The sequence below is a fragment of the Apus apus genome, chromosome 10, assembly GCF_020740795.1.
Source record: "Apus apus isolate bApuApu2 chromosome 10, bApuApu2.pri.cur, whole genome shotgun sequence".
Classification (NCBI taxonomy): Eukaryota; Metazoa; Chordata; class Aves; order Apodiformes; family Apodidae; genus Apus; species Apus apus.
The window spans coordinates 20,472,024-20,496,420 of NC_067291.1; the positions used below are offsets into that span (position 1 = coordinate 20,472,024).

At 48.2% G+C, this 24,397-nt stretch overlaps 1 protein-coding gene and 1 long non-coding RNA gene across 3 annotated transcripts; one reads left to right on the top strand and one right to left on the bottom strand.

Annotated features, from left to right (window-relative positions):
* Positions 1-2,303: 2,303 nt before the first annotated feature.
* On the bottom strand, positions 2,304-24,317 carry ANP32A (acidic nuclear phosphoprotein 32 family member A). Of its 2 annotated transcripts, XM_051628964.1 has the most exons (8): positions 24,096-24,317; positions 8,618-8,767; positions 8,341-8,463; positions 6,927-7,125; positions 6,622-6,720; positions 5,047-5,144; positions 4,015-4,075; positions 2,304-3,811 (listed from the first exon to the last, which is right to left on the bottom strand). In XM_051628964.1, exons 1-8 carry the CDS (start codon positions 24,147-24,149, stop codon positions 3,750-3,752), a joined length of 846 nt encoding a protein of 281 aa, XP_051484924.1. In that variant the 5' UTR covers positions 24,150-24,317; the 3' UTR covers positions 2,304-3,749. The 2 variants fall into 2 exon arrangements, with proteins under 2 accessions (XP_051484924.1, XP_051484925.1); XM_051628965.1 differs by lacking the exon at positions 6,622-6,720 and having other exon boundaries at positions 24,096-24,316.
* Positions 22,559-23,999, top strand: LOC127388956 (uncharacterized). The gene is made up of 2 exons (XR_007890502.1): positions 22,559-22,706; positions 23,469-23,999. It is a non-coding gene; the product is annotated as an uncharacterized LOC127388956 (long non-coding RNA).
* Positions 24,318-24,397: the final 80 nt, after the last annotated feature.

Consider the following 24,397-nt stretch of genomic DNA (forward strand, 5'->3'; position numbering starts at 1 on the left):
AGTGCAAGTATAAGAAAACATTATCAAATCAACGGAGGAGAGCCATCCTCCAGGGTGCCAGGAATGCAAATGCCCAGGCCATTATCTTATTAAGGCTCCAGGGCTTCTCAGTCCCCCAACGTTCATCTTGGCATGGAGCACCTTCAACCAAGAGCATCTTGTTCCCAGCTGGATACACTGACAGGCACAGCCCAACCCCGAGCACCACAGGAGAGAGGTTTGGGTTGTGAGGAGGGGTCACAAACAAGGCTGAAAGCCTCCATCAGGATATCTGAGGTGGTTTGAGCTTTAGAACAAGGCTCAGGACATCAAGGTGAAATAAAGCACCCCAGGAACAAACTCTCTGGACTTCTCTGAAATAGGAGCTGAGGGAGGACTCTGATTTTCCATGAAGAAAGGTTCCCCAACAGGCAACAAAGTCCAGGTAAAACAAGTTCCATGCTACATTTAAGAATGGCTGCACAAATGGGAGCAGTTTGGGCATCTGGAAAATACCAGGCTCCATCCCCACGGCCCCTGCCCAGGCAGAGCTCTCAGCTGCTGCATGACCAGGACTGCCCAGATCACCAGGTGGTTAAGAGGCAAACCGAGAGCAGAAGGAGCAAAGTGACACAAACTTGGCATTTGAACGAGGTGAACTCTCCCATTATTCATTTCTGACACTATTTCTACCTGGTTTTTCCTGCTGAACTGTTATAAAACACTGGGGTTTGGGTTTTTTCCAAGAGTGGATAAGTTGCTAAGTGCCTTTAGCCAGCACTTCTGTGCACGGAGAGCTTAGGAAAACAAGCCCTTGGCTCTCAGCAGGACAGGACTGGACTTATATACTATGAAATAGGGAATAATTATGGAATTATCCACGTGGGCAAACCTCCTTTTTTGTTTTCAGTGGCAGGAGGCAGTCAAAAGCTTGCTGGTCATCAGATACCCACCTTCCCCCTTCCCTCTCAGCCCCCTGGGGATTTAGTGCTTCTGCAGAACCAAAGGGAACAGGGAAGGAGTAAATACTGCATGGGCAGCAGAGGTCCTACTGCTGCAGCTTGCTTTGAGAAAGCTTCATTAATTCCACGGTAAGCTTTAAAACAATTAATGATATAAAGAGAAGAGTTACTAAATGGCACCCAGGCCAGTCTCTGCTTACAGAGGGTGAGGAGCCAAAGGGTTTCTGCATGCCTCCAGGGCAAGAGGAGAAACTGCTTTGGTTGCTATAGCCCACGGGTGACAATGATCACACCAGTGTCGCTTCAGCAGCACCATGTGAGCCTGGCACTGTTAATCTGCTGCAGGCAAAGAGGATGTTCATCCCAGTGTCCTCATTTGCCACCTCTCTGGGATCTGCAGAGGCTGATCCTGCAGGAAAGGTCAGGTCCAGCTGCTGATGATTCCTTCCTACAGCTCGAATCCAAAGCTCTGTCTCTGGGAAACTGAGTTCCCCAGAACAAGGCCAAACTGGAGCTTTGGATTGAGCTTTTAGAGAGAGCCAAGGGCTGTGCTTGGGCTGCAGTTCCAGAGCTGCTGGCCCTGCCCCAGCAGTGCCCAGGCCTGGCGGCTGCTTTGGGCTTTGCAGGAGCCTGGCCCTGCCCTGCCAGGTCATGGTTTCGGTTCCTGGCTGGGAGGGAGCAGTCTGCCCAGCTGGATTTCCTCTTAGAGAAACCCAGCCCAGCAAAAAACCCCACCCTACACAAACACTTCAGGATAGTGCTGCTCCCCATCGACCAAAAAGGCGTTTTCTTCCCTAAAGAGATCTAGCAAAGAAGACCCTCCACAGTTTCTCAAGCCCTTGCACAGCACAGAGACTCCCATTTTGAGGACAGAGAACGTGCAACTTGCTCCTCCACCTTCAACACACAACCCACTCACCAGAGACGTGGCTCTGGACTGGCACTAAGTCACAGCCAACAGCCCTTAACTTGGCTGCCCAAAACTCCCAGATAAACTAACCCCAAACTCACAGGCTGGACCACAGCACCACCCTCGGATGAAGGAAATCCAGATTTCTTCCTTCTGGGCCTGGATAAACAGGGACAGGATTAAACAGCAGAAGTGAACATGCTTTACTGCAACAACCAGGAGAAAACCTCATTCTGACAGAAAAATGGCATTACTGCTCTTTGCACTGAAGCCACAACCTCTCCCTTGGCTTCACCCCACTGTGGCTAAGAGGAGGTTTTCATGGAGCAAAACGGATCATCAAGCTCCTAAAAATACCAGGGAATTTACCAGAGTAGCTCAGTAAATGCCTTTTCTAAAAGGTATGCCATTCCTTCCCAGTGGCCCATTTTACTCAAATAAGCCACAGAAAAAATTGTATAAAAAGATTTATTGAAATTCATCAATGACAAACAGACATAAAACTCAAAGTTTGGCTCTTCTGGGAAAAAAAAAAAACACAAACAAAAACCAAAACAACAACAAAAAAAACCCCAAAAAAACTGTTGCAAATGTATTTATACAGATGAAATATTGACTAGGAAATACAAGTCACTTCTAAAGCTATTTTAAAGAGGGATATGAAAGTAAAACTGTACATTCACTAGGTATTTTTCAGTCATTTTACTGACTTCCACTAGGTAAGAAAATACAATTTTGTATTAGTATCTCGTGCTTGAGTGTATGAAAAGAAACCTCCTACCCTACATGCTGAACTGCCTCCTGTATTTAGGTTTGTAAAAATTTTCAAAGTATATAGCACAAGTGGAAGTAGTTTCTCATCACTTAAAATTGACTAGGTGTTATATATTACAGACCAAAATAGTACACACCTTATTTAAAAGGGTTGAAACATTTTGTTTTTTATTACAATTGTCAAATTTATTTCACTAGTAACTCAGGAATTAGGAACACTTTTTATATATATTTATATATATATATTTCAATGCCTGCCATTTTCAGTGTATTGGCTATACCCTAGCCAAAAAAAAAACCAACAACCCAAAATAAAACCCAGAAACAAACAGAAAGGAAAAACACACAACACACAGGGCAGGGAGGGAGAAGAGGGGGGATTGCAAATTCACCCCACAAACCAGATTCAAAGGAACACCCCCCCAAAAAAAAACCCCAACAAAACCAACACCCCAAAACAAACCCCAACGAAAACATTTGGTCACTATTTACAAACAGCAAAAGAAAAGGTACCTAGAGGAGCAGGGAAAGCATTGGCTGAAAATGGCAGTCATTCATGGACAGGCAACAAAGAAATCACTTGCTCCAGATGCCATTCTCACCCCTGTTGCTGTGGAGGGATAGATGCTCTCAACTCACAGCATCCCCCCCAAAAATGCTGACAATGTATTTAGTGACTGGCAGCAGTGGAAAAATCCCAACAACCAAGGCTATTCAGCTGCCTCCAAAGAGAGTCTGTCTGCTTGGGGTACCATCCACTCATCTTTGGAACTTTTTTATGTCTTGTTCTGAAAGATGGCAAACTATCCACTCCAATAATAAGAAACAAATTACCACTTGGTTTATACTTACTATTGCAATTACAGGGACTGAGAGAGGGGCGAAAAGAAAACAATTTAAAATGAATAGGAGGAGGAGTGGCAGTAAAAATAGTATTTTATTCCCTTGCCCACCCAGTCTGCTTCTCCCTCTCGTTCCCACAGCAACATTACAATCAGGAGGAAAAAGAAAAGGGGGGGGGGGGGGGAGGAAAAAAAAAAAAAAAGGTTGGGGTGTGGGGAGGGGAAATACAGGGTAAAAACAGTCAAATCACAATAGGAAATTTTCAAAATAGGTTATTCAGTTTAGTCATCTTCATCCCCTTCGTCTTCAGGTTCTCGTTTTCTCTTCTGTCCCCGTTCTTCATCTAGGAAACAAAACACCACAGGACCCTGTGAGTGCTGCTGAGGAGCTGAACAAGTTCAGCAAGCTGCTCCTTTGGCAACTGGCTCACTATCAAAGCAGCAGGAATACAAACACGGGCCTGCCCTTCAGAAAATTTTACTTTTAAAAGAAATTAAATGCTATCTATTATGTTTATCTCTAGCAAAAAGTGGGTTGCTGCCATACCGGGCTCTTCTTCATCTTCGTCGTCATCGACCTCGCCATCGTTGTAGCCTTCTTCATCCTCCTGGGGTGAAAAAGAAAAAAAAAGGGAGGATTAAAAATGTCAGTTTGAGTGCAGGCCTGTTCAGTCACAGATGTGCAGATATTCAACAGAATGTTACAACAGAGATAAAGTCCTTGAAGCATCTTAAACAAAACCCAAACAAAAAGGCAGACACTTCCCACGCTCTTATGTAAGTGCAGGTTTTTTGCTCCAGAATAACTGGACTCTGGCCCAAGTTTCACTGCAGAAAATCAGAAACAATCAGAGCAACCACTTCTGGCTTCAAGGCTGCAGCGAGAAAACAGCCTCCTACTTTATGCCAATAGCTGCAAATTTTGTTATGATGCCCTGAGCTTAGCAAGATGGCTGGTCAAGAGGAGAAGGCATGTGTTTTGGGGACAAAGAGGGTTAAAACATGGGCAGATGTTGGTTTTGGGAAGAGGCTGACCAACCCTCCAGGAGTGGCAGTTCAGTATCAAAGACTGCTTGGCCAGAGGACAGACCACACAAACCTCCTACAGCCCAATTTTAGCCCCATTCCCTGTGGTTGTGCTGACAGCAGAGTCTGAGCAGGCTGTGACCAGCTCATCACACCCCACACACAGGAGCTGGGCAGCACTGAGACTCTGAACATCCTGGAGAACCACCAGGTACATGCCCAAGGAGGAACCTTGCTCTGAAAGCACAGGGGCAGTAGCTCCTGTACCCCTCTCTTGGGGGCAGAGGCTGTAACCCCAGCCCTGCACAGACACTACAAAGCGGGTCTGCAGATGTTCCTGACAGCATGTTCTGACAGCCCAACATCCAGAAGGATTTCATGTCAGTGGTCACTAGATGGCAGCTGGCTCATAGACAGGCAAGCCTCAAAGCCACCCCCAGCCAGGCTTCTCAAGATAAAAAGTACTTCATCTACTGAAACCCTCCAATATTTGGTCCATTTCTTGGCCAGCTATTCCCACTCCACACCCATTACTAACTGCATAAATCCTTACCTCCTCCTCTCCACTCACATCCTCCTCTTCTCCTTCCTCCTCTTCCTCCTCGTCTTCTTCATCTTCTACTACCTGAGCATCATCATCATACTCCTCTTCTGTAGTCAAACAAGATTACCCACTCAGACATTAGAAGTTTACTTTTCTCCCCCAAACATTGCCACCTGTGACCTCTTACCCACACAAGGAGCAAACTGAAACCCCTGCTTAAGAGCAGGACAGAATCAAAGGCAGCTCCCCAGCTGCCAGACAGGGCTCGATGCCATCCTGTGCCTCTCCTGCCTGGTGACAGGGTAGTGTGGCAGCTGCACCCATGGTCTGAGTTGCTCCAGGGCTGCAGGGGCCTTGACAAGAAAGGCACAGCAGCCTCAAGACTGCTTTAGGTTCAGCTGCTCCCCTTCCCACTACTAATATGCATTTCTGAGCCCGTGGGACACTTGCACCTCTTCATCTGCAAGTGTCCACCTGCTCCCACCAGGGGTAGAGCAGAACTTAACAAGCCAACCATGCACTGGGAACTGTCCCCAAGCAATACAAGAAGGCCACATGTCGTCCATCTTAGGGGTTTGTAATCTCTTTTTCAAGAGGAAAGAGATCAAATGCAACTAGCCCAAGCAACAAACCAGATACTGTATTTCCATGCTGCAGGAATGGTGTTTTGGAGCTTTTCATGCATCTGAATGCAGGCCCAGACTTGTGCTCCGAGGAGAAGAACCTGTCCCTGCGGAACCTGGCTGGATGCAGCAGGCTGCCAGGCCCTGTGCAGCCCCTCTCCCCAGAGCTCACACTCAGCACTCGAGGGAAAACTGCAAGTCCAGCTATTCTGCTTTTGCTGTGCAGCTGTGTTTGGAGTCCAGCAAATTCTCCCACTCAGCCGGACGCTCAGCGGCTGGTGCGCGGCCGCCTCGAGTGCAGAAACAGCCCCTCCGGCGCGTCAGGACCCGTCCTGCCTTCCCCCAGCACTGAGAACTTGCTTGCTGCTCCTTCCACAGAGCTTGCCCCAGGCAGACCTCAATGGACACCCCTTTCTCTCTTCTGCCCCAAACCAACCAGCTCCCTTTGTCCTTAGGGAGCAGCTGCAGCCTCCTGTTAATGCCTTGTCTCCTCTGCTTGATTCTTGACTTGGCTACGTGCTCTATGCCCTATGTGGTTCTTCACCCCCCCTTTCTCCATCAGGGTCTACACAAATGCTCATACTTTCCTGATCATACTGTTCCTGGAACACTGGAGCATGTCTATGCCATCCTTTCTTACCCAGCTCTCCCTTATGTCTTCTTCCCCTGGGCTTTACTGTTCCCTGAACAGTGTCGTCTTCCTCCTTCTGGCCCCTTATCTTCTACCACCTTTTCACTCAGTGCCTTTGACTACAGACACAGCTGAGGAAGTAGCTCCTTCAGGCCCTGCCCAACTCCTTTCCTCTTGTTCCTTCACTGAGATACTTCTGCTTTACATCAGTCAGAAGGAGCTGCTGAGGACACCCTTCTCCTGCCAGCAAGTCAGAGCTGGAAGCAAAACGTACCATGCAGGGTATCAATCTTACAACTGACATACACCAAGTAGCACAAACTCAATTACCATCTTCATCTTCCTCCTCGTCGTCTAGTCCCTCCACGTAGCCCTCTGCGTCAGAGTCCGGGGCTTCTTTGTCATCCCGATCTTTCACTAGGGATAAGACTGAGAAAGCAGCTCTTTCAGGCCCTGCCCATCTCCTTTCCCCTTGCTCCTTCAGAGGACACTGAGGTACTTCTCCTTTACACCAGTCAGGAAGGAGCTGCTGAGAACACCCTTCTCTTGCCAACAAGTCAGAGCTGGAAGCAAAATGTACTAGGCAGCAAATCGATCTTCTAACTTACAGACACCAAGCAGCACAATTCTCTTACCATCTTCATCCTCCTCTTCATCATCCAAGCCCTCCACGTAGCCCTCTGCGTCAGAGTCTGGGGCTTCCTTGTCGTCCCGATCATAGCCATCGAGGTATGTGAGTTGTGGGAGAAGCTTGAATACATTTTCTCTGTAGTTGTTCAAGTTGGTTACCTCGCAATTGAAAAGATCTAGACTCTTCAGGTTTTCTAACTTTTTCTGAAAAAAAACAACAAAGGATTAGTCTCCGAAATTCAGGGTTATAGTAACTCCCTACAGAGCAGAGAATGCAACAGCAGCCAGAGTTCATGTGCTCAAGAGCTTCCCGTGTCAAAAGGGGCATTTTTGTCTCTGCCCACTGGGTTGGTGTGGAACAGAGACCTGTGCTGCCTTGGCAGCCAGAGGGGGACGTGCTCCCTCTCCAGTTCAGCATCTCACAAGGAGAAGGATGAAGTTTGGAAAGAGGCAATGTGCCAAATCACACGTGCTGCCAGGGGCCAAGCCAAGGATAAGTACTAGTGCATCCCAAAAGCAGGAGGCCAGATATTGCAGGCAGGTGTACTGAAACTGTAACAAACAGGTTCTTCTGGGGACACAGGAATTTTGCTAACAGAGATTGTTTTAAATTTGAATGATTGTATCTTAGCCTTTGAAAAAATGAAAAAAAAGGCTTAGGAAAAGGACAGGAATTCAATTCCTGGTTTTCTTCCTTTTTTTAAATTTTTGAGGAGGAGGTGCTCTGTATCGCACAGTGCACTTTGAAGTGCCAGCAAGAAAAGCAGAAGCACCTGAGGATTTGTGTCAAGTAGTATGAAGTATCTCCCTCCTGGAGTTTATTGTGTAGACCAACAGGGACAGCAAGAAGACAATAAGCCTGAAACAGGTGGCAGTTACAATCCCCTGTCTCATCTGTTAGCTACATGAGTTTAACTGCTCTGCTCTCCTCTTCTGGAGGGAAAGGAGATCCAAGATGGACTCATTTGAGAACTGCTCCTTGAGACACCTTGAGTATAAAGTGTTTGGGAAATACACATGAGCTGAAACTCTTCATTTCTGGAGAGCAAAGGGCACACATACAAAAAACTAGAAAATAGCAGTACCAGGATTGACAGATGCTTTTTGGAACTGCAACCTGACAAACTTGATCTCAGCACTTGAAATAAGAAGCATAATGACCTTGAGCAGCAGAGGTGCTGGAAATCAGCAGGACAGAGTCGGGAGCTCAGCAACCTCTGCCCAGCCCTGGGGCCACTAGAGGGAAGCAGCTGCTTGAGCCGCCAGCCAGCCCCGGGCCAGCTCTGCCCCACACACCCTGGGTGGAGAGATAAGCCCCCAAGACACTCCACTGCCTGTTGCTTCGGACTTCCCAAGCCTGAACCACCTCTGCTCATCACAAAATAGGCCTTGATCTCACCCCGTGCCACATCAACTTACCAGAGGTTCTATTGTACTGAGATCTTTTAGTTTGTTGCCGCTTAGATTTAGATACGTGAGGTTCGGACACTTCTCTGCCAACACTTCCAGTCCTCCTGAGATTCTGTTGTCGCTTAGCTCAAGCTAAAAGGCACAGAAACACCTTGAGTTTTTAGTGCAAACACGCATCCCAAAGCAGTTTGGTCAGCTAAATCACATTATTTTCATACAAACAACCGTTCTACACAGGCGGTGCAGTGCAGAGAGGGAGGGAGAGGGCACAGGGTATTTTATTTACCTTCTTAAGTTTGTTTAACTTTGGTAAGTTTGCAACTGAGGCTAAGCCTACGTTGATTGTACTCAAGAATTCCAGCTCCTCAAACTCATCTGTAAGGCCTTCGATTTTGCCTTCGCATGACCTACAGTTGTCAAGGACGAGTTCTTTAACCTGGAAAAAGAACAATGCAAAATGTGTGTAAGATGCTCTGTGTGGAGGAGAAAGATTTCACTCCCAAGCAAAGGATGACACAGATCAGGCCAAAAATGAAAGGTATTCCATTAAGCTGGCAAGTGTGCCAAAGGTTATTTGCAGTGCCTGATCCCTACTTTTGCTGGCGTGCCAGGTTAGCAGTGTTTCAGAAACAGGTATTTGGCCTTGCTCTGCCTGCCCACCTCTGTGCTGTTCCATAAATGGAATAAACTGTTCAAAACCATGAATCCTGGCCCAGATGAGTTGGTTGTTAGAATTGTTGTTCCTATTAAAAATATGAAAACAAGCTATTTATTTTTATAAACTAACCTGAAACTCCGATGGTCCATAGAACTCATGTGTTATTACAACATATCACCAGTTGTTAAAATAGCTTCTCTCTTCATGCAAAAATTATTGGAGCTTTTCAAAATCACTGGCTGCTCAGTCCTGAAACCTAAAGCAGGTATCAGGAGATCCTAACCTGGGTCTGGCTGGAGCCCTCCACCCTCAGCCCCCATCTTTACAGCAGCTTGATGGTACTTTAGGGGAAGATGATCTCTACGAAGGCAACTCCTTTCTTGGGGAATGACAAAGGATGTGTTGGATGATGCTGGCAGGGGAGGTTCAGAGCACACAGCTGCTGCTGCTCCTTATCTCCCTCGGCCTGTTGCAGCAGGGAGGCTGGAAGGGAGAGGTGGAGATAATGCCCCCGTGGGGCCCAGCAGCACAGGACCTGCCTGACAGCCCAAGCTGGGCAGCCCCAAGGGTGTGGACAGCAACTCTCTGTTCTTTTTTTTTCTTTTAAACAGAGCACTGCTCTTTGTGCAGGTGTTGTCTTCAACCACAAAATAACAGCATCAATGCAAAAGAGCCCCTAAACATGCCCCACTCTGACTAAAACTGCTCCTTGTCACCCTAAAGTCAGGTCAGACATATGGGATTCAAGCCCCTTAATAGCCAAGATGAGTTTTCCTGGGCTCTGGAGAAGCTCCACCATGGAGGACTGTGACTCCACAGGAAGGTCCCACCCTTATGGGGACCATTCAAATAATTCCTGGGTGTTATTTCTCCCCTATAAAATACCCTGGGAAGCCCATCCTTCTTTGTGCCCTGCCCTGTGCTGTGCCTGAGCTTTGTTTCCAGATTTGGAAAGGGAGAAGGTGCTGAGGATGGGACAAAAGGAGCCTGCAAGAGCGGTGCAGGCAGAAACATGGAGCGATTCTTCAGTTCACACCAAGGACAGTTCATATGCAAATATTTAATTTTCTTAATTTTTTTTATTACTGTAATTCTGCTGCACAGAGAAGAATCCTATGTAGCTTTATAGCTCCAAAGAACATCCCTACATATCTAATTAAATCCCAGGCACTGAAGTCAATAGGGAAGTAAGCCCAAAGCAACAAAAGAGCGCAAGTGATTCACTGAGAGTAGGAGGACCAGTGTTAGACAGGAAACATTTTCCAACACTTTACAATTTTCCTAGAGGAATTATGATAGGGAATGACTACACACAAGTCTTCCAGAAAAATTTGGGGCTGGTTAGAAGAAACCAAAGACCAAGTCAAATGTTCCTGCTCCCACATAGATCTATTCCACTGGAGGGGGAAAGGAAAACCCCCAAAACCAACAAAAAACCCTCTTTGCTTTGAAATTTGGACAGCAGGAAAGTCCTTTTAAAGGCAAGTGTGTATCTTCATACTGTAACAGTACTTAAGTATCAGGATCCTCCAGTGAGATCAATTTGGGGACATACACAGTTTTCTCAGTCATCTGCTTCACACACACACACGCACAGCTCCTGCCAAAAAACAAATATAAAAGGGAAAACCCAGCCCATACAGCTGCTGCACTCTCCTCTATCTTCGTGCCTGCTCACCAGCACAGGAGGCCCCTGCAGGCCCTGTTATCTCCCATGGCCAGCGATGTGGCTGCTCCGAGGCAGCACCCACCTAGGGACACATCTGGGAGGCAGGAGGGTGAAGGAGTGTGGCGCGGAGCTGCCCTGGCACCGGCTGCAGAGCCCCAGGGTCTGTCTCTGCCTCCTCCTCTCTGCTAAGGAAGTTTGCAGGAGCACACATGGGAAGATGGAGGAAGGTGGGAGGGAGTTCAGAGAAGGAAAGTGAAGAGGAAAAGGAGTACAGCTACCTGAGGGGTAGAGATTTGAGGGGAGGGGAGGGAGGAGGAAGTAGCCATGGGTGCAGAAGGAAAACCCTTTAATATGGTGGCTGAGGAGCCCAGCAGCTTTTGCTGTTAGTTTGTTCTTTTTAGGGCAAAACAATTGCTGTTTCTTCTCTACTGTTCATAAAACTTGGTTTGATGAGAACTGCAATACTCTCTTCTTCTCTGCACCAAGACCCTGGGCAACGGTACAGCCGAAACAACTGCTGGGGGAAGAAGCTATTATGGAATAAAACGTGCCAGGTTTGGAAGTGGTAGAAAGGTTGGTGGAAGCAAAAAGCTTTTGGGGAACGAGGTCCTAATGCTCTGCAAGTGCAACCACAGCCACCTAACTTGGGTGCTCCTGTGGTCAGAGGTATTTTATCACACTAAATCGCTTCTGAAACAATGTGACTGCACAAAATAAAACTCAAGTCAGAATTAAAATGGCTTGATGTCCAAAGAGGAAAATACACGTGTGCAGAAGGAGGATGAAATGGGGCTGGTGCGGCTGCTCCCAGCTCCACTGCCACGTGCACACTCCCTGCTGCATCACCCCCAGACCTCCTGTACACAGTACAATCAGCAGGAACCACCACCAGCTTATGCAGTTTTTTATAAGTATTTAAATCACCTGCAGCTCTTTGCCCACAGCCTCCAGTCTTGTCCATTCTGCTCTCACTTGCTATCTCCTCCTTAAGACCTTGCTGGTTTGAGTTAGCCACTGAGGCAACACCATCCACCCCAGGAGAGGACACTGCTCCCCAAGGCTCCTCCGAGTAACTGACAGAGCACTTTTCCAAGGCTCTGGGTGATGCAGAGAGGTCTCCTCTCAAGCCTTAGGACCCCTGTGAGGATGCTGGGCCTCATCCAGGCACAACACAACCTTGAACAGCCAGGGAGCACATAACTGTGTCAGTATGCAGAGAGGGAGAAGTGGAAAGGTGACCTCAGTGAAGCTACATGCCATCTCAAACAGCTCACTGCCACAAAAGCCTGACAGAAGGGCTAAAAAGCTGTTCCTCATTTGTTTTTCAAGAGTCTTTGTGATATTAAGGAAAATTCCAGCTTCTGAATCACTCTCCAAACATCTCCTGAACTCTCCTGAAAACAGACAGCAACACTACAATTTTTGCATCTCTTCCCTCATATTCTGCCACCAAAACCATGAAATAAACCTTTGCTTGATTCAAGATGCCTGAGCAAGCACCCTTTCCAAGCCCTGTTATGTACCTGAATGAAGTGAGTGGGACCTAGTTGGTCTGAACAACTCAGTTTTATCACCACAGACAGACACAAAGATGAGTGATCAGAATTAGGGAGGACAATGTGAGCCCATTTGGAGAAAGAGGCTAAAGGCAAAAGTGTCCTCAGCTGATCTGTGTTTAGCAACAAAGACAAGACAACACATCCAACCTGCAGCAGTTGTACATTGTTAACTTTATCACTGTCTACACCACAACACAAGCCAATCAAAGCACTAATTGGAGTTAAGGACTAATAGAAGTCCAAGACAAACCACACAGCCCATGCTTACCTTCGCAAAAAACTGCTACATCCTGAGAAACAGTGGAAGTGCAACATACCACAGGTAACAATCACCACTGGTCACACCACGATACTTACCTAAACAAGAAGGTGAAGGTCTGGCTGGAAGCCTAGCACACAGATGGCTGGGTTGGTTCCCATCATACCTCACCATGTCTGCAACAGCATTTAGGATAAGGCACCATCAGGTGCTGGGTTTATTGCACGTGGCACAAGCTCTTCTGGCCCAGCCTGCCATCCTGCCTGTCCCCAGCACACTGGGATGGCTGAGGGCTCAGTGGGTGCCATCTGCTCCAGCAGGTGCTTCCTGGTGGGCCGACACAGCCGCCTCCTCTGCTCTGTGGTTTGCTGCCTCAGGCCCTGGCTGGCAGCACCCGCACACCAGATCACTGCTGCTCCAACCATCTCTTCAGACTGTGCCTTGGACCTGCTCTTCTCCTCTGTCCATCCCAGTTTCTATTTCTGGTAGTCCCAGACGCTTTCAGCACAACATCACACCTCTGTTCACTGTGGATTACAGCATCCCTCATGTCTCTTCATGACCTCCACATCACCGCCTGCTCCACAACCAGGGCTCTGCTTCCTAGGATGGTCACTGCCCTGAGCTGTGCTCCTGAGTGCATACACAACATCCTTAACGTAACCATGGGCTGTACTGTGGGGCTCCAGTCTATTCCTAGGGCCAGGCCACGTGCAGGCAGCCACTGGATTTCACAGGAGTCATCACAAGGGACATCTGGGACCCAGTCACTGTGCAGACCTTCCCCTGCCTCCCCTTCCCAGAGAGGCAGCTGCTCCAGCAGGGACCGTGCTCCTGAGTTATCAACACGCAATCCATGGAATATAACAACACACAGACAGTTATTAAGCCACATGTGTTATCACCTTAACCTTCACTCTGCATTTCCATTGTAACAGGTGAAAAAGGCGAAACCTCTGCCTCAGAAAGCTACAACCCAGAGGCAAGGAGATCCATGGACTTGGGACTAAGTTCCCAAATCCCCATCTGTAACTGAAGGCTTAACAAGGTGACGGAAGGACACAGTTGTGAATATCATTGTACAAGATAAAAGGCTAATTTACAAGTACAAATACCATTCTGCTGGCGTTACAAGCAGGAAGAGCACAGGCTGCAACTTCTCCTTTTCAGCACAATGGGCCAGATGCTTTTGAAGTGCACACTGCATTTGGTGCCTCTAGGACAGGAATATCCCATTATGTGCATTTTTATTGAAAAAAGCAGGTGAAGATGAGGGTGTTAACTCTGTCTTGCACCGCTCTCAACCAAACGATCCAGTGAAGCACTGAGAGTTGTTCTTCATACCACTTAACGCAATGGAAACCCCATTTGGAGGAGGGCAAAGCTGTGGAGATGTGGGAAGGGGGAACAAGGGAATCCTGTTGTGGTCAGTAGAAGCCAAGTCAAAATTACTTCTGAAAGCTGAGACAGTTTTATTCTTTCTCAGATCCACAAATGCTTCTTCAAGACACCTGGGTTTCTGACTTTGGGAGTTTCTTGGTCTCAAAAGCCTGCACAGTCCATGCAAAGCCTTGCATCACTCCACAGTAAAGAATGACTGTTGCTGTCTGCTGTAACCAGACTACCAAGAGTTGCATCCTCCAAGTTCCTGTACCATATCTGAGGTCTGTACCCACACAGAACTGCGGATCTTTAAGCAGACACGGTTCTCCTTAGTTTTCTATTCCACTCCACTTGTGCTGCAAGGTTTAAGAGAAGCCAGCCCTCCACAGTCACCATCTTCTCATTCCTTGGGGAAGGAACAGGTTTGACCAGGCTGAAGGTAATGCCCAAGTCTTGCTGAGCTGCAGAGTCATGGTAAGGATATAGAATCATAGAATTATGTAGGTTGTAGGGGACCCTTAAGATCATTGAGTCCTACTGTTAATCCAGTCCTGCCAAGCCCACCACTGAACCACGTCCCACAGCACCACATGTCACAGCTTTTAGATACCTCCAGGGATGGGGACTCCACCACTGCTCTAGGCAGCCTGTACCAGGACCTGACAACCCTTTGGGGAAGAAAATTGTTCCTAATATCCAATTTAAACCTCCCCTGGGCAACTTGAGGCCATTTCCTCTTCTTCTGTTATTTGTTACCTGACGTTCTCCACATTCATGTTACAAGCTTCCTTCCAAGTTACTACTGGAGGAGATGAACATTGCCTGCATTTCCATTTCAGATACTATCTGGAATGCGACAAGGCCAAAATATGCTGGAACAAGCAGCTTACTTAATACCTTGGGCTAACAAAGCTGCTCTGAAGGCTACAAGACATGATGCAATTTCTGCTCTACAACAGTCACCAAAATGTAACCAACCTGAAGAACTGAGCTTTTTTGAAAAATAAAGACAGCACCACATGCCATTTGCCACCTGCATTCAAGACAGATCTTCAGCCATGTCAAGGCCCTCTGTGATAGAACCTCACAGCAGAGACAGGCCACGCAAAGTGCAGCACCTGGAAACCACCAAGAGACAGAGGAGCACAAAACAATCTCTAGCCCAAAGCAGAGCACCTACTGGGCTGCTCCACATCAATTAAGATGCAATTCCAGAGCTGTTCAGCCCTTCCAGCTGTTTGGGCCGTATCCCCTCCTACCTCTGGCGTGCTGTCTGCAGGCAGGGAGGCAGGTGCCGTGGCACTCACTGTGCTGGCTTGGTGCCACAGGGGATTCCCCTTCCACAGGGCAATCCTCAGCTACTCCTGGGTAGCTCAGCATCACCCACTGGAGACGCTCAGGAATGAGGATCTAGCCACAAACAGAATGAAATATAACAGGGATGGGGAATTCCAATAGTTTGGCATCCTCTTCCTCCCCCAAGGTACACGTGAAAACCAAACCAGAATAAAGGCACCAACCACAGGTGACAGCAGCAGTTTTTTTCCTTATCTAACCAACCTCTGGTTTTGACACAGCACTTCAAGGCTTTATTATAAGTATCTGAGATGAGATAAATTGATTTAACTCACTTACATGTCTTAAAACTAGTTAGCCAACAACCATTTACCTTGCACAGGCTCTAGTCATTGCTGTATCACAAGAAGAATCTGCAAATTCCAGGGCAGGGAGAAACGCTGAGCAAAAAAACGGCCACATACCACAAACCACTTCCCTCGAGGCAGGGACAAGATACCAAGCAGCCAGAGTGCTTGAGAGTCTGTTAGCAGAGGCAGTGACTGACAGCTGGGAAGGACTGGATGGGATTCATGTCCATACCTTGTGATTTGGAGCAGTGCTCCGTTACCCCCACCTCAGACACCAGGTACAAGCGCAGAGCCTCACGATGGCTGAGCCCCAGGTGCCCGTCAGGACTCCAGAGCAGTCCAGGCTGAAGTTTACAGGATATCCCCCCAGGCTGAAGTTTACAGGATATCCTCCAGGCACCCTTCCCACACCTGAACAAAGAGGTCCCTTCACTCTGGAACCATTCCACACCCATCAATTCACAACCCCTGAACAACACAGCTCCAAGCACAGCCGCCTTCAACTGTGACCGGCTCCAGTTCAGGCAGTTTTGCCTATTTTACCCCCATTCAACTGAGCTGGAACTCCAAATTCTTGCAATGAGGCCATGTGAAACTACTCCTGGACCACAAAATTCATCTAGGGTTTCTCCAAATGACACAACCCCTTTCAAACTTTATATTTTAATTCCTCACCTCCACCTCTTTCTCGGAAGCTCCCACCCATGCTGCTAAACACTCCAGGGGAGGGTTTTAGAAGCCCAAAGTTGAACTTCCAGCACCAGTTCTGGTGCCTCGTGTCCTTCACCACCAGTAGCAATACACACAGACACGCATGGATTCCAGTGCTGCTGTCCATAAACTACAATGCCAAGGTTCTCACACAGGTTGACTCTGTAAACTCTACCCTAGCAAGCACTTTGTACTTAGTTTAGTTGACCCAATGATCAAGGGATGAAGAAACTTGGATTTACTCCAAATGAGGGTCCCACCAAGGAACTGCATGACAATACTTGCTTAGGGGCAAAGAACAATCCAGTGACAACACAGGCATGCCAGTGGACATCTGTCACAGTCTGGACTCAAGCTTGTTAAGTCACTGTACCAAGTTCAAAGCAATGCCTACAACAGCCCCCTCTTGAAGTCCCCTCCAGCTGGGCTCTGGTGTTAACTCCCACAAGGACGAGGAGCACAGTTACTGTCCTCCTTTTGCTGCCCACTCAGCACGTCTGGGGGACCCTGCCTCACCCCTACCCTGGCAAAGGGAGTAGGGGAGGAGACTGCACATTTTTGTTGGTTTGGTTGGTTGTTGGGGTGTGTGTGTTGTTGTTCTTTAAAATCAAAGCTGCTCTGTGTTCAGAGACAGCTTAAGGCTGCTTGCACAGCTCAGAAAAAATCTGTCTCAGCAGCAATTCTTTTTCTACTCTCTAAAATTTTACACTGCACAGCTACAAACCCTGAGAGCAACACAGCTCAAACTAATTTCATGTCCCTTCACTCTGTTCTATAAGAAACTAAAGGTCCAAGTGAAACACAGAAGTGGCAGAAGGGTAAAGTCTAGGCAATTCTGACTATGTTCTTACACGCCTATCTAATTATCTAAAAAACTTCCAGAATTAATAATGTACTGTTGTCTCTCTCAAGAAAAATCCCCCCCCCCCAAGAAACCTCATGAGTCACAAATATCCTTTCACACATTTACAAGGGTCACTATGGCCATATGCATAAGCAACACACTAATTAATAGATGGAGAACACTCCCAGTGACACAGAAAGCTGCTTCATTCAAAAGCTTTTGGGTTTGCTTCTACTGTTGGCAGCACAACTCTGCGAAAACTCCAAATATTTTTTTATACAGACTGTTTCCAATACTTAAATTTTGTGACCTTTGTGTTAAGTATTTTTTTAATATTCACAGCAATGTTGCCTGCTTCTCCCTCTTCTGCAGATGGTATCACAGACCAGCAGAGCACTCGCTCTGCCCCTGGCTGGGGCAGGCAGCTGCAGCTCCGCCTCTCAGTTGCTTTTTATTTGACAAACCAAGTGCCTGGTATCACATCCAAAGGGCTTTCCATTCACTGCCAGCTATTACCAAATGAAACAGAAGCAAAAGGTGAGATGGCATCACACCTTTCCTTGGAAAATCCTTCATTTGGGAAGGTTTAGCAGGAGTTTGCTGGGCTGCACGTACTGCCCATTGCCCTCAGCAACAAAGGACTGATGCAGAGACACATGGAAAAGAAACGCTGCATTTAAATGAAGACTAATTTTAAGAGCTGCATATTTAATGCAGAAAGCAGCCCCTGAAGATGTCAGCTGCTACAGAACACATCGGCAGATCATGCTTGCAAAAAGAGAAGCTTTTCCTGGCTTTTTTTTCTTTTATAGCTTTGAAGGGAAAGTGACACACCAAGTCGATGGACAAACCAGCACTAGAATAGAGAGCACAACTTCTACACTTTGACCTAAAGGCAAAGCACTGAGGCTTTTCTGTTGAGGTGGTTTGGTTTTTTTTTGGACATTATTCAAAGGTCATGCTTATCCATGCAAAGGCTTCAGGACTGATTTTAGCAACCTAGTAAAAAAATACAGACTACATCTTTACTAGCTACTTCATGGGAAGGATAGCAGAGCAAGAGAGGAGAAAAAAAATTACATGCAGAACAAGCCCAGCAGTGTCACAGAAATGGCCAAGAAGTGTCCATCACTCCAAAGCACAACAAAAACATCACTGCTTTCTATTCCCACTTGAGACTTCTCCCTCGCTGCAGACACAGTCTTGTTTGTCAATCAAGGCTGCTGAGAGCCATCACGCGCTCTGCCAACGGCAAGGCGGGTGGCCAGGAGAGGACCTCCCTCCCTTCCTCCTTTCCCAGCACCCTGGGCACGTCCTGCTCCCTCCCAGACATGGCACTGGGATTCCAAAGGCACCTGGAATTTTGGTGTGCAAACCAGGACTGCTCCCATAACCTTCCCTTAGTCTTAATTCCCTCAAAAAACATTCAGAACCACAGCACCCACTCGTGTTTCACCAAGTCCAGTTCTTAATTTTCAGGTGTCTCCAACTTGCCACCTTTAAGGCAGAAGAACAAGAGGATGAACCCATAGAATTAATAAAATGGGAAAAATCAGCCTTAGGGGATGTAAATATTTAAGAAAGCCACTGTTATTTGTGCCACCACTCAATGTACATGTAAAGATGCATCCCTGATGTAGATAACATGGTCTGCTAAACACAGGGAAAGAGAAAATGTTTTAAAAGTCCTAAATCTCAAGAGATTTTAAGTCCTATATCTCAAGAGATTTTAAGTCCTATAAGGCTCTGCAAGTGGCACCTTGAAACATTCAGCAGGTTTCACAGTACATTTAGAGCAGAAAGGTATATTCTATTTATTGCTATGTAAAACACAAATCCTGCTGGAAAGACAGATTACACAGCTAGGCTTGACCCTAGAAAGTTTGTACTAAGAAGTTTAATTTGTTGTTTTGTTTTGTTTTGTTTTTTCCCCCCCTTCCCTTGTTTCAACAACTTGTTTAGTTTGCTTGTCAGGAAAAGAAACCTTGTTTCTTTAGATGCCTTTCTTGATGGACACAATTACATCCCCTAAACCCAGCTGTTTCTCTTAATGCATTTTAACCAAAACAGTATCTGGACACACACCTGAATCATGCAGAAAACGTTCTAACGGTGACTCTAATTTACATGTTGCTGCTCAAAAGGGAATGGAGGGTGAAAAAAAAAAAGACAACTCTACCCTTGCTATTTTCTAGCAGCTTCACAGAGAGATGGGGGGAAAAACTAAGCATTTTTAGATCCATATACTGGTGTTTTTCAATTCTACTTTCACAGCTCCTTTCATATGCTCTTTTAAAACTTGGTCCAGGTTAAGAGAAGAGAATTTACCAGATCGTTCACCCCACCAATTAACCATGAAACCAGTCTAAACTTCAGCTCACACATCACACCTGTCCTTCGGCCAGACCTGTGTGAGCTGCAGTCCCTACAAGTTGAATATCCATCCACCCACCCACCAGGATGCTCATTTCAGAAGTTTGCATCTGGAAAGTTCAAAGCCAGGAAAAGCAGCTGTCAAACCAACTCGGGAAGTCTGCAGAACAGACGCTGCTTCTTTGGACATGCACACGCTGCCCTCAGCTATGGAAGTGGTGAAGTGATACAAGTCTGCACAAAATCTGTGATCATCTGCACGTGCTCCCTAAGACACAACCACATCCCACTTGGTTTCAGACCTGGAGTACATCCCCTTCCCATTTCGAGGTTATTCAGCCTGGGCAAAGTAAAAAAGTGTGTCCCTGCACCCATGTGCAAAACCAAAATGTTTCTGCTCTCTGAGGTGAGGTGTGCCACTTTAAACCCTCGACTGTCCTTGTGATCACCACAGCAAGGAACCAGCTTGGGGAAAAGAGCCTTATTATTTATATTTTTCACTTAAGATAACACTTTACAAAGCGTTCTTTACCCGCACTGTATTTCCCTTCACTGTTAAAAAAACCTACAGAAAGGCAGAGAGAAATCAGACTGTCAAGTGAGTTTTGAGGCACAAGAAGTTAGAAGAACCAAGAAATGCCCAGTGTTGCAGTCAGTATTTAATCACTGCCACAATTTTGAGCTGATAAAGCACTAAACCCTCAGACTAACTGAACTGGCCTGGTAGCACTACACCAGAGCAAATGAGTTCTGTGCATAATTTCAAAAACCTCCCTCCGTGCCACACTAAGAGCCTTAGTACTGAACTTGTTTCAAAGTCTTTGTATTTTACTAACGAGTTGATGAAGGGAATCGAGAATGTCCCCCAACCAGGGCCAGGTGAGCACCTCCCCTGAGAGGTCAGTGGTTAAAAAACTACCAGCTGAAGGAAATCCATGACAAGTAACTGTATCTGGCCCATTTCTAGCAGGCAGTTAATTATAATAGAAAACCACAGTGACAATAAGCAAAGTGATAAAGGCTACAGCAAGCGACCAGTAAAGGTGATGGGATAAAAAGTTGAAATATCTGGGCAGAAAGCTGTACAACACACTTCAAGCACCAAAACCCCAGACCTCTCAGCAACACTGAATTCATGTAAAAATGGAGAATTTAAAAACCAAACCAACACAACCAACAACAGAGAGGCTGAGGAAGTAACAGCAGAAGTGGCTCCTACACAATCCATTTTGGGCCACTATATCATGTTTTATCCCTCCACATGCAACCTCACAGGATTCTATGTCTTTAACAGCTCCAAGTAGCTCACTTAGCTGCCCGGGGGCACACAGTGTTCTACACAACAACCGTATTAGCCAGGTCAAACTGTAAAGTATTAATACAGGCTCAGAAAGAGCCACACCGCCTTATCAATACCCTCTTATCTATCTTTAATTTGCAAAAAAGTTTGGATCCCACACATTCTGCTGAAAGGACGTATTAAATATAAGATGTACCACAAAACTTAAGCACATGCAGCTCCAAGACACGTATGTTCACGGTTATTTTCACCCAGTTTTCTTTACATTACACTTGAAAGTTTGAAAGCAATGAAGAAGAAATACTGCCCATCTATCAAAGCAGATTGGTAATGAAAACAGTTCCAAGAACCATCCCGTTCATGCCCAAAGGCTTCCTAAAATCCATAAATGAAAGACATTGGCCTCAGAATTGCTTCTAAGCCCCAGTTTTAAGTATTTTACCTCAAGTACTAGCTGGATTTTATTTTAATAGGTAATTTAGGGAGACAGACTTCAGACCATACACTTAATTCTCCACGACACACAAGCACGTGCACACGTCTGTGATCAAGGGCTGTACAAAGCGGCCTCTCCACAGAGCAGCATTCCCAAAGGGCATCTCCATCCTGCTTCCTATAAAACCAGAAAGATTTGGCTTTTTACCGGAGGTGTCACATTTGCCGCCTGGGGAGGCCTGGTACACGTTAAGTCGTTGATAGGGTTAAAGGCGAGCACCGTAAAAAAGAAGTGGCAGGTTAAATAAGCCTTATTTTACAACCAGCTGCTGTGGGTTCCTGAGCTCCTGAGGAGCAGGGAACCCCCACCCGACCAGAGCTCTCAGCTTTCCTTGGCATAAGCCAGAACTGGGCAACAACTGAAGAAAACCCAAGCGCGGAGGGAAAAAACATGTATATAACTAAGTCCAGTTTATACCCAACACACTTTGGACCAAGTCTTTAAGCCGCAGGTCTGTGGTGAAAGCGGGGAACAAGCCTCCAGCCCTGGGAGCGATGGATGGATCGGGTAAAACTGAGGGGGGGGGGGGGGGGGGGCGGGAAAGGTTAAAAAGTAAAAATAATTTAAAAAAATAAAAATCCACGGAGCCCCCAGAGCAGAGACCTACCTTCCAGCAGGGCCCTGGCCTGGAAGAAGGCGCGTTCCGGGGGGGCTGTCAGGCCGGGTCCCCGCGGCAGGCCGAGGGCGGGAGGGCGGCCTGCCCCCTCGGCCCACCGAGTGAAAAAATAATAACAATAATCATTAAAAAAAAAAAAGAATAATGAAAAAACAGACGTGGGGCGGAAGGGCGGGGACGGCGCCTTTTTACCCTCCGGGCTGGTCCCGCCAGCAGCTCCTCCCGCCCCGCGCTCGGCGACAAAATGGCAGCCCGGGCGGCTGGCAGTCATGTCGGAGAGCCCGCCCGGCCCCGCCGCCCGGCCCCGCCGCAGGGCCGGCGGGAACGGCCCCCCCGCCGACAAGGCCTCGTGTCGCACCTCCACACCCCGGCCCGCCGCTCCCGCACCGCCCGGGGGCCCGCGCCCGGCCCGCTCCCGCCGCCGGGCAGCAGCGAGAAAAGGGTGGGGGAGGGGGTAGGGAGGAGAGGAAGAGAGGAAGAAAAAAAAAAAAAAAGCAACGAACCTAAAAAAAAAACCCCCACCAAAACATGGCGCCGCGTCCTACTTGCGGCGTGGCGCGGAGCCGGGAGCGGAGCGGGGCGGGGGGCGGGCGAGCCGGCCCCGCTCGCCCGGCGGGGCCCCCCGAGCAGCGAGCCCCGCGGGCCCGGCCGCGCCTCGGCGGGCGGCGGCGTCTGCCGCGGCGGGAGCCCTCCTTCTCCTCCTCCTTCTCCTCCCCCCACCCCCGTCCAGGAGTTTTTAAACTTTAAAGAGCAGGTTACATCGACCTGCCCCAGCCTTTGTCCCTCGGACACCGCGCTCAGCCACCGAAAAGCCGCGGGGCCCGCGTCCCGCCGCCTTGCCTCCGCCCTCCCCCCGGAGAGGTACGTTCTCCCCCCCCTTCCTCGTCCTTCCCCTCCCGCCCGGCGGGGCCGGGGCACACCTCGCCCTCCCCCGGCCATTATGCAAGGCCTGGCGGCGGCCGCGGGCCCGGTACCGGGGGACGGCGGGGCGGGGAAGGACGGGGCTTCCCCGCCGCTGCCCTCGGCCTCCCCAGGGCCACGAGTTCGCGCCCCGCCGGAGCGGGCTCAGTTCCTCCGGCACCCCCCGCGCCCACGGCTCCTTTGGGGAGGGCGAGTATGTTATTATTATTCTTTTATATCTTTTTTTTTTTGTGGGGGTGGTGGAGGTGAGAGCTATTATTTTTTTAATTTTTTCTTTTTTTTTTTTTGTCCCGACAAAGTTGTTTTGTTGTGTTTTTTTTTTCCCCCTCTCTCTCTCTCTCTCTCGTTTATTCCGCCAGACGCGGAACAACAACCTGAAGTCCGGCCCCGGGGGAAGGAAGGAAGGAGAGAAAAGGGGGGTGAGAAGCGGGGGGGCAAGAAAAACACGCACACATCCAGCCTTTTTGTGCGCGTCTGGGGATGGAGGGGGTGGAGAGTGCGTTTCTTTCTTGCAATATTTTATTATTATGATGATTATCATCATCGTTATCCAACGCCCGCGCTACCGGCGGCGATACCCGATCGCCAAAAAAAAAGAAAAAAAAAAAAGAAAAAAAAGAAAAAAAAAAACCCAAACACAAGAAAACCCACCCCAAAACCGCTAAGCATGGGCTTAAAATTATTTTCTTTTTATCTTCTCAGCATCTGGAGAGAGGGAGAGAGAGAGAGAGAGAGAAAGGGCGCGTTCATGAGGACTACAAAGTTACAAATATGGCTCCCCAGTCTCTCTTGCCTGATCACTGCAAAGAAATGAAGACGCACTTCAAACTAAACCCTTCCCAACTCCCTCGCAGTCCCTGTCTGCCTCTCCCTGCCCAGCACCCAGCACAAATATTGGCCAACTAAACACGCCAGGAGAGGAGCACCAACTTATTTTTATTTAATGCCCGGCGAGCCCCCTCCGAGGCATCGCGCACCGGCAGAGGCAGGAGCAGCCTCGAGTTTTCCCCCGAAACCGTAGCGCGTGCGGCCCTGGCACCCCCAAAATTGGGGGGAGGGGGCACAACCCCCCCCCTCCGCGCACACGCACAGGTAGGCACCTCAAGGGCAGCGGCGGCCCCGCTGCCCCCCTCGCCGCCTCTCCCCCTGAATCGTGGGGGGGAGGGGGTTTCACCCTCCCTCCACACCCCCACCTCCCCCCCCCCCCCAAAAAAAAAAAAAAAAACAACAAAAACAACCCAACATTAAAAACATAATTTAAAAAATTAAAAAAAAAAAAAAAAGCGGGATGGATTTTTATTATTATTATTATTATTTTGCATTGCTTACATCTGAGGGCGTCCTGTTCCGCAGCTCTAAGTGGATCCTTTTCTTCATGTCCATGGCTGGCGGGAGTCGGTCGCTGTCCCCGGCTGCGCTCGTGCGGTGACACCGATGGAGACCCCCCCCCAAAAAGCCAGCGCGGGGAAGGGACTTTGAGGGCTCAACCAGCGCCGCTCGGAATCCCCAGCCCCAGCACCGCGGCGAACACTAACCTGATAACTGCGGGGGCGGGCCCTCCCGGGGGCTCCGGCCTGAGCGACACCCGCCCCCGCCAATCGCCGCGCCGCAATGCCGGGCCGGAGCCGAGG